At 44.3% G+C, this 13,680-nt stretch overlaps 1 protein-coding gene across 1 annotated transcript in view; it reads left to right on the forward strand.

Annotated features, from left to right (window-relative positions):
- Nucleotides 1-13,680, forward strand: part of NOTCH4 (notch receptor 4) — a 264,289-nt gene that overhangs the window by 215,705 nt on the left and 34,904 nt on the right. Inside the window, exon 25 of the mRNA XM_069237252.1 lies at nt 4,518-4,690. Within this exon, the coding sequence (XP_069093353.1) occupies nt 4,518-4,690 (173 nt within the window). The remainder of the gene's footprint in view (nt 1-4,517; nt 4,691-13,680) is intronic.

Here is a 13,680-nt window from a genome sequence, read left to right on the forward strand (position 1 = left end):
ACAGGGCCATTCCAAATCGAAAGTTTGATCCCAGTCCCATTTCAGATCCAGAGGTCACTGGAGTAGTTATAGGGTTGATCTTCATCTTGATCACAGTCATCGGGTAATTCGAAAAAAGTACAAAATCTAAGAAGGACTCAGCCCTTACCCGCCACTCACACTGTCCCATGAAGGCATGGGGGAGCACCATACATCTTGATGTCGCTCTTGAAGTCGTTCAACTTCAGAGCTTATCACACAACTTGTTCTGGCTCAACCCGAGTTTCTGGGAGCATCCATCATGCTAAAAGGTCAGTGTACTTATGGAGGGCCTGCAGCTGGGGCAAACCTCCACTCAGACTCTACATTTTAACTTGGACCATACAGGTACTTTGTTGGGGGCATGAGCCAAACCATGCTCTTGCCCCCTGGTTATCTGCACGGTGCCACCGCCCTGCCCCAGGCAACCTAGCATTTATATCTCCGCACCCCTCCCTTGAAAAATTGGTGGTGCTAGCAAAACTAACTCCAACACGTTCCCGACTACCCCTCTTTGATGAAGAATCAAAACGGGTGGAGACATTCAGGAAAAGGGTCTTCTCATCTGCTAGCTTAGCGCTACGATATGTGAATACCTACTGCCTTGTGGGCTGCTATTCCCAAGCACTTAAAAATTCAGTGACTCACATCCTCCCATGTGCTCCTGAAGATCTCGAACCTGTCCTCGCCCAGCCTTACAGGATTATTGTGATGCCATTGGCACCAGTGTCATTAGTCACCGCCACGCTTGGCAGCGGTCCGTCTGTTTTTCAGGTGATGTCCAATCCCTCATGGACCTGCCATACGTCGGGGCTCGTCCTTGCATTTTAGCAGACCAGGCACACTCTACACTAGAGTGGTTGAAGAATATTAGGGCCACGGCACGCTCCCTGGGTTTATGTGCCCCACCTCGCAAATCCCATCAACCCTACTGCTCATTTTGCAGCTTTGGTAGAGGTGCCATCTACCGTCAGCCAATCCATCCTGCACAACATGCCAACCAGTTTCATGGTTGAGGCTGTGGTACCTACCATCCATGCGGTCATATCCAATGGGGCCACTCCTCCTGCAGCCCCAACTGCCAGACCCCTGTAGCATGCCTTTAGTGGAGCACAGCCACCTGGTGGGAGGCAGGATCCAATCATTATTGGCAGATGTCATATCTCAGTGGGCCCAGCATCAAGGGAACCTCTCCAACTACGTGCACATTTCAGAGGAGACTGCAAAAGATCTGCATTGGTGGTTATTGGTCCGCGATTAGGTTAGCAGAAGACCCCCTCAGCCTTCCCCTCCCAGAGCTGACAGTGACCGATGCATCACTTCTGGGTTTAGGTGGTAATCTGGGAGAAGTGGAGATCAGAGGCCTATGGTCTCCCACAGAGTCCGTGCTCCATATCAACTTTTTAGAGATAAAGACCATCTGCTTGGCGTTAAAAGCCTTGCCTCCATCTATCAAGGGGAGGCTGGTACAACACCACTGTCATGTTGTACTGCAACAAGCAGGGCAAGGAGGGGTCAAGGACCCTGTACCAGGAAGCCCAGTGGCTCTGGAAATGGCTGGACCACCAAGGAGTTTTCTGGGTATTGAACCACCTGGCAGGATCGTTGAATGCCCTGGGAGATAAACTTAGCTGTCAGAGCCTAGTAGATCACGGGTGACTGTTACATTTGTAGGTGCCTCAAGGTCTCTGCTGTGAAAGGGGAGAACTTTGGCTCGATCTGTTTGCCACCAATGAGAACTCGCAATGTTAACACTTCTGTGCGTTGGAGTTTCTGAGGCGTCTTTTGCTCTGAGATGCATTCCTCCTCGACACCTGTATGCCTTTGCGCCAACACCATTCCTGCCCTAAGGTCCCAAGAAGATCAAGTTTAACCAGGCCCAAGTTATCCTAGTGGCTTTGGATTGTGCATGGATAGTATGGTATCCAGAACTCTTGGGTTTTGGCATCTGTCCTCCAATCAGGATGCCCCTCCAGGAGGAGCTGCTGCTGCAGCAACAGGTCGGAGTTCTGAACCTGGGTATTCGTAATCTCCACCTTCATGGTTGAAGATTGAGCAACAACAGCTGACCACCTTCACTTTTCCTCCAAAGGTGGTTGATATCATTTTGGCAGCCAGCCGTCCCTAGACAAAAGGGGCACCTGTTGTTGTGACAAATTTGTAGTTTGATGCAGCGCTCAGCAGAACTACCCCCGTTAGGCAAAGTTATCAGACTTTTTGATTATTTGTTTTGTCCCTAGCCCGACAAGGCTTTGCTGTGGGCACAGGTCAAGAGGAACTTTCAGCCCTGTCGCTTTTTTGTGGTTGCAGGATCAGCCCTCATTGTTTAAGTCTCCAGTTGTTATGCAACTTTTTAAAGGTTTACAACATTTGTTTCCTCCCGCTCCCTTTTCATGCCACAGTGGGACCTTAAGTTGGTGTTATGCTTCTGATGTGCACTTCCTTTGAGCCTTTTCACAGCTGGACCTTGCGGCTTCTCACCCTCCAGAAAGTGTTCCTTATCGGCACAGCATGTGAGTAAGCTTCAGACTTTCTCTGTAAACCCGCTATTCACCACCTTCTTCCCAGACTAGCTGGTTTTGTGGACATGGGCTTCTTTCTTGCCTAAAATTGTGACGCTGTTCCATATCACTCAGGACATCACCTTAGCGGTGTTCTGTACCCTGCCTCACTCCTCTAAGGAGGAGGAGAAGCTCCATCACTTGGACTTAAAGAGAGCACTGAGCTTTCACATAGATCACGTAGATCGTGCCAAAGAACACCTTATGGATGATCAGCTTTTTGTGGGGATCTCAGGACTGGAGAAAGGCAAGACTCAGCAAAATAAAACCCTCTCATGCTGGATCATGCTCTGCATTAAGGTCTGCTGTGCACTGGCTAAAAACAGCCCCCGGAAGGACTGCATGTTCATTCTACAATGGCCTAAACTAAAACCCCTGCATTCACATGCAGAGTCCCTCCCCTGGACATTTGCCAGGCTGCTAAGTGGGCACCCCTCTGTATGTTCACAAAGCACTATTGTCTGGACAGTCAGGTTCACCGAGAGAGGAATTTTGCCAGGCTCGGTCCTGCTGGACTTTCTGAGTCCATCCGTAGACCCACCTCCAAATAGGTACTACTTTGGCATGTATTCAAAACAAGAGGAATCTGTGGCTAGAAGTCTCCATCAGAAGAACAAGTCACTTACCTTTGGTAACTTTGGTAACACTTTCTGGTAGAGACTTTATCTAGCCGCAGATTCCTCACTGACCTTACCATCCTCACCATTCTGTGGTTGGACTATATTCATTAAAAAGATTCCAAATGTAGGAATTTGCACATTGGTCGCACCAATTTTCTTTTGGGGCTCTGCATCTAAGGGCACAGACACTGTCAAAAGCAACTGACGTCAGCATGCAGAAGTGGTGCCTTTATAGACTTCACAGGTCTTTTCCGGAGTGTAACAGTGTCAGTGCGGATCCGCTCTGTGTCATCTACCGGCATGCAGAGGTATTGCTGAAAAGTCTGCAGATTCAGTCTACTGGCTGGAGAATATTTAAAAGGAATCTGGGCTAGATATAATCTCTACCAGAAAAAAGTGTTACCAAAGGTAAGTAACTTGTTCAACAAGCTCTAAGGGAAGAAAAGGGTTCCAGTTATTGGAAACTCAATGGACTTTATCCAGAGAGTACTTGCAAACACCTCCCCTAGGGGTACATGTAGGAAGGCCTGTGCCAACCCATTTGAATCTCAGCTGCCTGAATCCATCAGTGACCCACTTGTATGGAAATGGGTGCACTTTCGGTACACCAGCAATCTTGGAGAGCTGTATACTCTGACGGTGCGCAGCACAAAAAAACATGGAGTCCTTTGAGATTTTGGTTGTACTGAGGAAATAAATCACAGGGTCAGGAAAAGAGTTGAAGGAAAGGGCAAGATATTGAATGGTACAGCTATCTCCGCAAGGTATTGATGTTAGTGCCAGCAGTGGTTAAGGGGGAATCCATCACCCCTCCTCAAAATTGCTTAAACTGGGTGTCTGGTTCCTGAAGATCTAGCTTTTACCGATATAGGTCTGTCTTTTGTTAACCTGAATATCCTGGTTCTTTAAGGGAAATAAACTTCTAATCAAGAGGCATTTGTTGAGGTTTTGTCATTGGGATCTTCTCAAGGGTACTCAAATGCTCTCTGGATGACGTAAACTCATTTTATCAATATCTAGCAAAACAGAGTAGAGAATTGCACTGGACTGTTTAGCAGCAGCCACAGCCTATATCAATAGCACAGGAGCATTTCACTCAGTCTACATTAAAGCCATTAAGCATCATCAAACCTTTGTGCTACATTCATTATGAGATGCTTTGAATCTGCCCATTTGTACTGTCTTCTTACTGTTGGTTGGTGCATCATCCTTGCATAGGTGGGGTCATGCTAGGAAAGAACTTCAGCAAGTAGTGGGCAACTCCTAAGCATCAGCTGAGTACTGAAGGCACTGACCACTCTTACCCCTCTCTCTCCAGGTACATTGTGCTATTAGAAGTTGACAGCCGGTCCTGCTCCGATGCTGGCGAGCTGTGTTTGACTTCGGCTGAAGGCATGGCCCTTTTCCTGGCAGCACTGGCGGCCAGTGGGAGCCTGGCACCACTGCTGCCCTTTCCAGTGGTGGCAGTTCACCATGAACATGTGGATATCGGTAGGATATGTCACCTTGCTCTTGCAACAGCCTGCACTGGTTCTTAATGATATAATGTTTTCTTATATATTATTGTAAACATTTAATGCATATAATGCAAACACTACAAACAATGCAGAAAGGCCTGGAAGGTGAAAATTATAGGACTAGCTGGGACTTTCAGGACTTCATGAAAGACTCAAGAGTGGGAAGAGCTCTTATGTCAAAGCCTAGTTGGTTCCATATCATACAGGCCATGAATGTTAATCGTTCTGTTCACCTTTAAGTTGTCCCTACTCTAAGGCATTCTCCCCCTTCAATTGTGGACTAGTCAATGTCTATGCAACTTAAGTACAGCTCTAAAGAGCCCCTTCTCCTACTTGAAGACCTTCCACGACACACTTGGAATCACATTCAGCATCCTGTGCATTTATATTGCTGCAATCATCTCAGGGACTCGTCTAGACAGGTCCTCCTCTCCTTTTTCTTGCACTATCATCATGATAGTTAAGGTTGCCATCATATCTGAGGGTTCTTATGTACTGTATATTTGACCTGTGTTCACACATTGTGGTTGAAGAACCTGCACATTTTATACACAAAAAGAAAATACAAGGAAGGACCTTCCATTCCTTTCTACCTTGCTAAATGAATAATAGTATTAATAATGTGCATTTATGAAGCATTTCATGACACTGTTGTTTCTAAGTGTTATACATAATTGTTGCTATTACCCTGTCTAAAAACCCGTCTTTCACTGATTTCAAATGGATGTAATGCTGAGTCAGTCTTGTCTGATTCGGCCCTGTGCATGTCGGCAGTATGAGCTTAACTGGCTCAACCTTCTTGCCAGCTATGTATAATTAGAACTTATGTTGGGATGTGCCGGAGCATGGAAACACAAGAACGGTGAGATTATATGTTACCTGGAAAACCTGGAAGAGTGGCCCAGGTGATGGAAAATGTGGATCTTTGTCATGTGCCTAGGCTTAGAACTAGTGATGAGAAGTGCATCAAGGAAGGAGAATAAAGAGGGATATGATGGTACAGAGTTATAAACAGCAGATAAAGGGACTTTGGGCCTAATTACGACCTTGACGGATGGGATACTCCGTCACAAACGTGGCAGATATCCGCCCTCCGTTTTACAAGTTCCATAGGATATAATGGAACTTGTAATACTGCGGGCAGGTTATCTGTCACTTTTGTGACGGAGTATCGCATCTGCCAAGGTCGTAATTGGGCCCTTTGTGTTATGTTGTATACATCTCCAATGACGCATTGTCTGGATAATTATGTCCGGTTCTGGAGCTAGCATCTGGACTACTGTGCTCAGTTTTGAACGCCACTACAAAAGCATTCTGTAAGGTTCTGGAGGCCACATTCAGGATGATCATAGCCTTAACCGTACCCTCATTCTAACCCTGATGCTAACCCTAAATGAAATTAATTTGAAATAAATTAAATTAAACAATACTGACCCTAATCCTAAATTAAATTACTTTAAAGTATACACAATTAAATTAATACTATATGAACAAATAATACATTTTATTATATAAAGCTAAGTTAATAGTAACTATAATCCTACATGAAATGTATTTATTATATTTTAAAATTAAAGTATTGCTACTCCACCCTATCTCTATCAATTTAAATTAAACTAATCTACATTTAAAAAAAGAACCTTATTCTAATCCTAATGCTAATTTAAATTTACTTTAAAAACCCAAAGTCCTAATACGTTGATAGAAGTAATGCTCTGTCTCAGTAATGGTAGTAGAAGTAATGCAGCAGTTGAAGTGAGGCGGGGAAATAATTGTCAGAAGAAGGGCCTTGATTAATATCTTGGCAGCATGGATACTCTGTCGCAACTGAGTATCCATACCACCAAGACTGGTCCACATATCCAGTTTAAATGCGTCGGGACCTTTGGTTTAAACTCAGCGGAAACTACTCCGTAAACTACTCCACCGTTATTAAACACCTGGGCTGTGGGAGGTTGACAGGAAAACCCTGGCGGTAAGTGGCAGTGAAAACTATCAAAATGCTCCAGGATTTTGTTTTTGAAAATTAAAAAGGAAATGTAGGAGGCTGGCCTGGCTTGTAGTGGGTACCAAAGTACCTTGTGCCAGGTCCAGTTATCCCTTATTAGTAGAATAGAGGTGTTTCTACCAGCTTAGACTGATAGAAGGCAGCTATGGCAAAGCAGCTTAGGCTGAACTAGGAGACATGCAAAGCTCCTACTATACCACTTATATCATATGCACAATATCATAAGAAAACACAATACACAGAGTTACTAAAAATAAAGGTAGTTTATTTTTATGACAATATGCCACAAGTATCTCAGTGAGTACCCTCAGTAAGAAGGTAAGTAATATACACAAGTTATATGTACACAAACCAAAATTAGGTAAAATAAGTAAGAGTCAGAAAAGTAATGCAAACCGTGTAGAATTACAATAGGTTGCAATAGGCAAGCATAGGTATAGGGGCAACACAAACCATATACTCCAAAAGTGGAATGCGAATCACGATTGGACCCCAGACCTATGGGAGCTTGTAGAGGGTCGCTGGGACTGTAAGAAAATAGTCAGGGTGTCCAAGATACCCCACCCCAAGACCCTGAGAAGTAGGAGTAAAGTGCACCTACTAACCCCAGAGAGCACAACAGTCGTGATAGGGGGATTCTGCAAGAACAACAAACACCAGCAGTGCACTGACAACGGATTTCCGGACCTGAGGACCTGCAAGGCAAGGGGACTAAGTCCAATAGTCGCGACAGTGTCCAGGGGGGGCAGGAGCCCAGGAAACCACGGATGAAGGTGCAAGGAAGCTGCCTCCGGATGGAAGAAGCTTGGAATTCTGCAAGAAAGAAGAGGACTAGGAACTTCTCCTTTGGAAGACAGATGTCCCACGTCGCGATGAAGCTTGCAGAGGTATTCTCACGCAGAAATACCGCAAACAAGCCTTGCTAGCTGCAAGGGTCGCGGTAGAGGTTTTTGGGTGCTGCTGAGGACCAGGAAGGACCAGGATGTCGCCCCTTGGAGGAGGAGACAGAGGGGGCGCTCAGCAACTCAGAGAGCCCTCACAGAAGCAGGCAGCCCCCACAGAAGTACCTGAACAGGCACACAACGTCGGAGGCCAACTCAGCAGGTTGAGCACTGCAGTACGGAGTGCTGGGGACCCAGGCTAGGCTGTGCACAAAGGAAATCCTGGAAGAGTGCACAGAAGTTGGAGCAGCTGCAAATCACACAGTACACAGGTTTGCAGTCTAGCATCGGGAGGCAAGGACTTACCTCCACCAAACCTGGACTGAAGGATCACTGGACTGTGGGAGTCACTTGAATAGAGCTCCTGTGTTCCAGGTACCACGCTCGTCAGGATGATAGGGGACCCAAAGGACCAGTGATGCAGTCTTTTGGTGCCTGCGTTAGCAGGGGGAAGATACCGTCGACCCACAGGAGATTTCTTCTGAGCTTCTAGTGCAGGATGAAGGCAGGCTACCCCCAGAGCATGGACCACCTGGAAACAGTCAAAAAAGCCGGCAGGTTCAGGCGCTACAATGTTGCTGGTAGTCGTCTTGCTACTTTGTTGCGGTTTTGCAGGCGTCCTGGAGCAGCCAGCGGTCGATCCTTGGTAGAAGGCGAAGAGGGAGATGCAGAGGAACTCTGGTGAGCTCTTGCATTCGTTATCTGAAGAATTCCCCAAAGCAGAGACCCTAAATAGCCAGAAAAGGAGGTTTGGCCACCAAGTTAGGAGGACTGGCTACCAAGAGAGGTAAGAGCCTATCAGAAGGAGCCTCTGACGTCACCTGCTGGCACTGGCCACTCAGAGCAGTCCAGTGTGCCCCCAACACCTCTGTTTCCAAGATGGCAGAGGTCTGGGACACACTGGAGGAGCTCTGGGCACCTCCCCTGGGAGGTGCAGGTCACGGGAGTGGTCACTCCCCTTTCCTTTGTCCAGTTTCGTACCAGAGCAGGGCTGGGGGATCCCTGAACCGGTGTAGACTGGCTTATGCAGAGATGGACACCATCTGTGCCCATCAAAGCATTTCCAGAGGCTGGGGGAGGCTACTCCTCCCCAGCCCTTCACACCTATTTCCAAAGGGAGAGGGTGTAACACCCTCTCTCAGAGGAAATCCTTTGTTCTGCCTTCCTGGGCCAGAGCTGCCTGGACCCCAGGAGGGCAGAAACCTGTCTGAGGGGTTGGCAGAAGCAGCAGCTGCAGTGGAGACCCCGGAAAGGCAGTTTGGCAGTACCCGGGTTCTGTGCTAGAGACCCGGGGGAACATGGAATTGTCACCCCAATACCAGAATGGTATTGGGGTGACAATTCCATGATCTTAGACATGTTACATGCCCATGTTCGGAGTTACCATTGTGACGCTATACATAGGTAGTGACCTATGTGTAGTGCACACGTGTAATGGTGTCCCCGCACTCACAAAGTCCGGGGAATTTGCCCTGAACGATGTGGGGGCACCTTGGCTAGTGCAGGGTGCCCACGCACTAAGTAACTTTGCACCCAACCTTCACCAGGTGAAGGTTAGACATTTAGGTAACTTATAAGTTACTTATGTGCAGTGGTAAATGGCTGTGAAATAACGTGGACGTTATTTCACGCAGGCTGAAATGGCAGGCCTGTGTAGGAATTGTCAGAGCTCCTTATGGGTGGCAAAAGAAATGCTGCAGCCCATAGGGATCTCCTAGAACCCCAATACCCTGGGTACCTCAGTACCATATACAAGGGAATTATATGGGTGTACCAGTATGATAATGTGAATTGGTAAATTTAGTCACTAGCCTGTAGTGACAAATCTGGAAAGCAGAGAGAGCATAAACACTGAGGTTCTGGTTAGCAGAGCCTCAGTGATACAGTTAGGCACCATACAGGGCACATACTATGAGTACTGGGTCCCAGTGACACAAGGCCCAAACAACATACATACAGTGAAATATGGGGGTAACATGCCAGGCAAGATGGTACTTTCCTACAGGAAACATTTTGCCTTATGATTCCATCATGCTTGACGGAGCTGTGTATCACACTGCAAAAAGCATTGGCAGGAACCACTATGACGGCAGTTGCTGGTAATGCTTTATTAAATGACCTCTGGCTTGGCGGTCATTTAATAACTTGGTGGATGGAGGTGCAGTCAAGGCGACAGAGTAAATTACTATGAAAGGAGGAAGAGGCCCCCGTGAAAAAAAAAAAAACAGGATAAAGGGAGGCTGAAGCAGAGTAAGTTACTCCATTGCCAAATTAATATTGCCTGGTAGTAAATTTGCATGGGCGAGTAGTAGATGTTGAGGGCAAGGATGCCCTAGAAAGTTTGTGCATTTCGAAAACAAATTTTCTCAACCCATTCTTAGCTTGGAAATCGTTGTGAACTTGCATCTGAAAAGAGCAGAAGGGAATCCAGCAAGCCCAAAACGAGACTCTGCGGGGAAAGGAACGTGAAATTACACTAATGGGAAGGTGCATGTGCAGATGTACACTGTACACAATTATACCTGCAGAGCTGCTTGACATGGACCTAATTGTGAAATCACAAAGGCTTTCATGGAAAACTGTGATTGTTGCAGGATTCCAGGGCTATTCCTAGAATCCTTGTAAAGTCTAAACATTCTGGGGCTAGTGCAGTTTTGCACCAAAAAGTTTAGCACCGGCTTGCGCCATTCCTGAGCACCAGCCGGGCACCATATTTATGGAATGGTGCAGGCCGGTGCAAAGGGTGGGCTAGCATAAAAAAAATAACGTTTGCCGGGTGGGGCTGGCAGTATGGGAGAAGGAGGTTTTGCACCAAAAAATGACGTTAGGCTGGTTAGAGTAAAAAATATGACTCTAACCATCTTAGCGTAATTTTCTGACACAAAACCATCCATACCACATGACTCCTATCTTAGAAAAGACAGGAGTCATGCCCACCACTCCATTGGACAGCACACGGGACCAGTGTCCCCTGGGCATGGCCATTGCACGCTGTGCCATGCAGGGGGCCCCAAGTTGGACCTCCGATGGCACTTTAATTAAAAATTGAAAATTACTTACCTATACTTACCCTACTTACATGGGATGGGGTCCCCCATCCTCCGGTGTCCCTCTGGTGTGGGTGGAGGTGTTCCTGGGGCTTAAGGAGTGCACCTGTGGACCCATTCCATGGTGTTTAACCATGGAAATGGGTCCACAGGTCCCTTAACACCTGGTCTGACCTAGACGTTAAATAATGGTGCAAAGCCAGCTTTGCACCATTATTTAGCCCCTCCTCCCACCCGTGCCTCATTTTAGTACAGGGGGATAAATATGGGGCTATGGGGTTAGCACCATTTTTTAGATGGGAAAGCCTACCTTGCATCTTATTGACGCAAGGTAGGTTCGCGCATCTAAAAAATGGTGCAAACTCCAATATTTTGATGTTAGACGGGTCCAAAGTCAAAATATAAATATGGAGTTAGTTTTGCGCCAAATTTGCATAAGAAAAAAAATGACGCAAATTCGGCGCAAAGGGGGTATAAATATGCCCCTCTGTGCTTAAAACCTGCAGGTGCAGCGGTACAATTTTTTAAAGAAGTTGGATGAATGGATCGGGTAGTGGATCCTTAAAACAGGTTTCCCATAAAACTGATAGGAAGCAAGGGCCAGAAGTTATGGGAAAAAAATGAATCATTTAATTGAGCATTTCACCACATTTTGCAGTTTTTGAGTAGATCAGGAGTACCACTGCAAGTCCCAGCTTACCTATCCTGGTTTTATGTTTCCTTCTAAATGATGGCTCATGTAGCAAACATATATTTATATATATATATATATATATATATATATATATATATATATATATATATATATATATATATATATATATATTATATCAAACAAAGTGGTCTGAGAGTTGCTGGGCGGCCACTCCACTGCCGGTGCCCAGTGACGGAGAGGACCACTCTCGAAAAGTACAAATAACAAAAAGTTTTCACTGCACTCCACGAAGTCTCAATAGTGCAATTTATTTCAAAATAACAACCACCAACGCGTTTCAACTCCCCATGGAGTCTTGTTCACAGTGAATGAGTCCCTTTTCCCTTTTACTATTTATACTCAATATCACTACATCATACACAATGCATTATGGATATTGTAGTCTACATATGTTACAATTAAAAATAAGTGATTTTCTAAATTTAAAAATCCCATTTTCAATACAGAATGCTGTTCACTTGTGTTCTTCTCTGTTCTTCCAATCCTTTCTAATTTATAATTTCAGACTGTTTGTATTTACTGTTTACTTTTTACTTTTTTAATTTTCACTATTTCAGCTATAAATACGTAACACTGTTGCCCATTGATATTTATTTCATTTGTCTTTTTTATATATATAAGTGGTGTTATTTCTATATTGCAACATATTCCAGTCTAATAACAATTACTTTGTGTCTACATTGGTCTTGAGAGATTTATTGGATTCATTCATTATGATATTTTTAAATATTTTTCTTATCTCATATTTTATTCTGTTAATTCCACATAAATATCAGTGAATGCTTTTTCTCTCTTATTTGATGACTATCATTATTTGAATAGAATGTCATATAGTTTAGTGATATTAATCAGTGACCACCCTACATGGTTGCTGTTGTTACCATGTGTCTTTCCATATTTCGAAATTATAAATGTACATGTAATTCCTCATCCATATTCAGTCCATAAGGCATTTTAGTGCAGAGCTGAATAATGAGTTTACTCTCGATTTGTCGTAGCTTTCGAATTCTGTCACCCCCTTTCTCACTCTTTTTCATTTGCGCTATTCCCATGAATCTTAGCGATCTCCAATCATTAGTATGTGATCTCGCAAAATGTTTTGCCATTGTATAGCTCATGTCTTTGTTAGTAATGACTCTAGTGTGTTCCAAGATCCTTTTCTTGAGCGGACATATCGTACTGCCAATATATCTCAATCCACACTCACATTCAAGCATGTATACTACATATTGGCTATCACAAGTGATTCTCTGTGAGATATGTATAGCATTACCACTGTAATCCAAATAGGTTTTCGTATTTCTTGCAAACTGACACACTTTACATTTATTGCATTTATAAAAGCCAGTTGTCTCGTTCTTCAACCAATTTCTTGAAATTGGTGCCACATAGTGGCTTTTTACCAATGTGTCTTTTAATGAACGTGACTTCCTATATGATATTTGTGGTTTGCAGCCTATTCTCTTTGCCAAATCCTGATCACTTCTCAGTATTTTCCAATGTTTTCTAAATATTGATTCTGTGTCCTTACTTTCCTTACTATAAGTGAGAATTAGACAAGGACACATTTCCTCCTTATCACTTCCTCTTTTCACACCCTTATCTATCAATGTTTCCTGTCGAGATATCTTTTTCGCCCTCTTCTCACTCGATTCAATATTTGCTCTTAAGTACCCACGCGCATAAATCGTTTCTGCACCATGCTAAATTGTTTGTCCATTTCTTTATCATTTGAGCAGTTCTGTCTCATTCTTAGAAATTCACGAAATGGAATGCTTTTTATCAATGGTTTTGGGTGAAAACTGCTCCCATGTGAAACATTATTAGTGAATGTTGCTTTCCGAAATACAGTTGTATTGATTTGATCATCCTCTATATATACTCTGATGTCTAAGAAATCAATTTTGTTTATCATTGATGTCATAGGTAAAGCTCAAACCACATTCATTTTCATTCAAGATTTTAAAGTACACATCAAATTCCTCCTTGTGCATTCCGAATCAAAAACAAATCATCCATATAACGTAGCCATAAGACTACCTTATTCACATATTCAGAATATCCATCCTACCATGCTATTTCCCTCTCCCACCAGCCCAATGTTAGGTTGGCATAGCTTGGAGAGAGAGAAATACCCATGGCAGTTCCTCGCACTTGCTTGTAAATATTTTTGTCAAATACAAAGATGTTATTATTCAGACATAACTCCACCATGCCCACTAACCTTTCCGAATGGCTTTTTTCTTCAATTTT

Source organism: Pleurodeles waltl, chromosome 6, assembly GCF_031143425.1.
Source record: "Pleurodeles waltl isolate 20211129_DDA chromosome 6, aPleWal1.hap1.20221129, whole genome shotgun sequence".
Lineage (NCBI taxonomy): Eukaryota > Metazoa > Chordata > Amphibia > Caudata > Salamandridae > Pleurodeles > Pleurodeles waltl.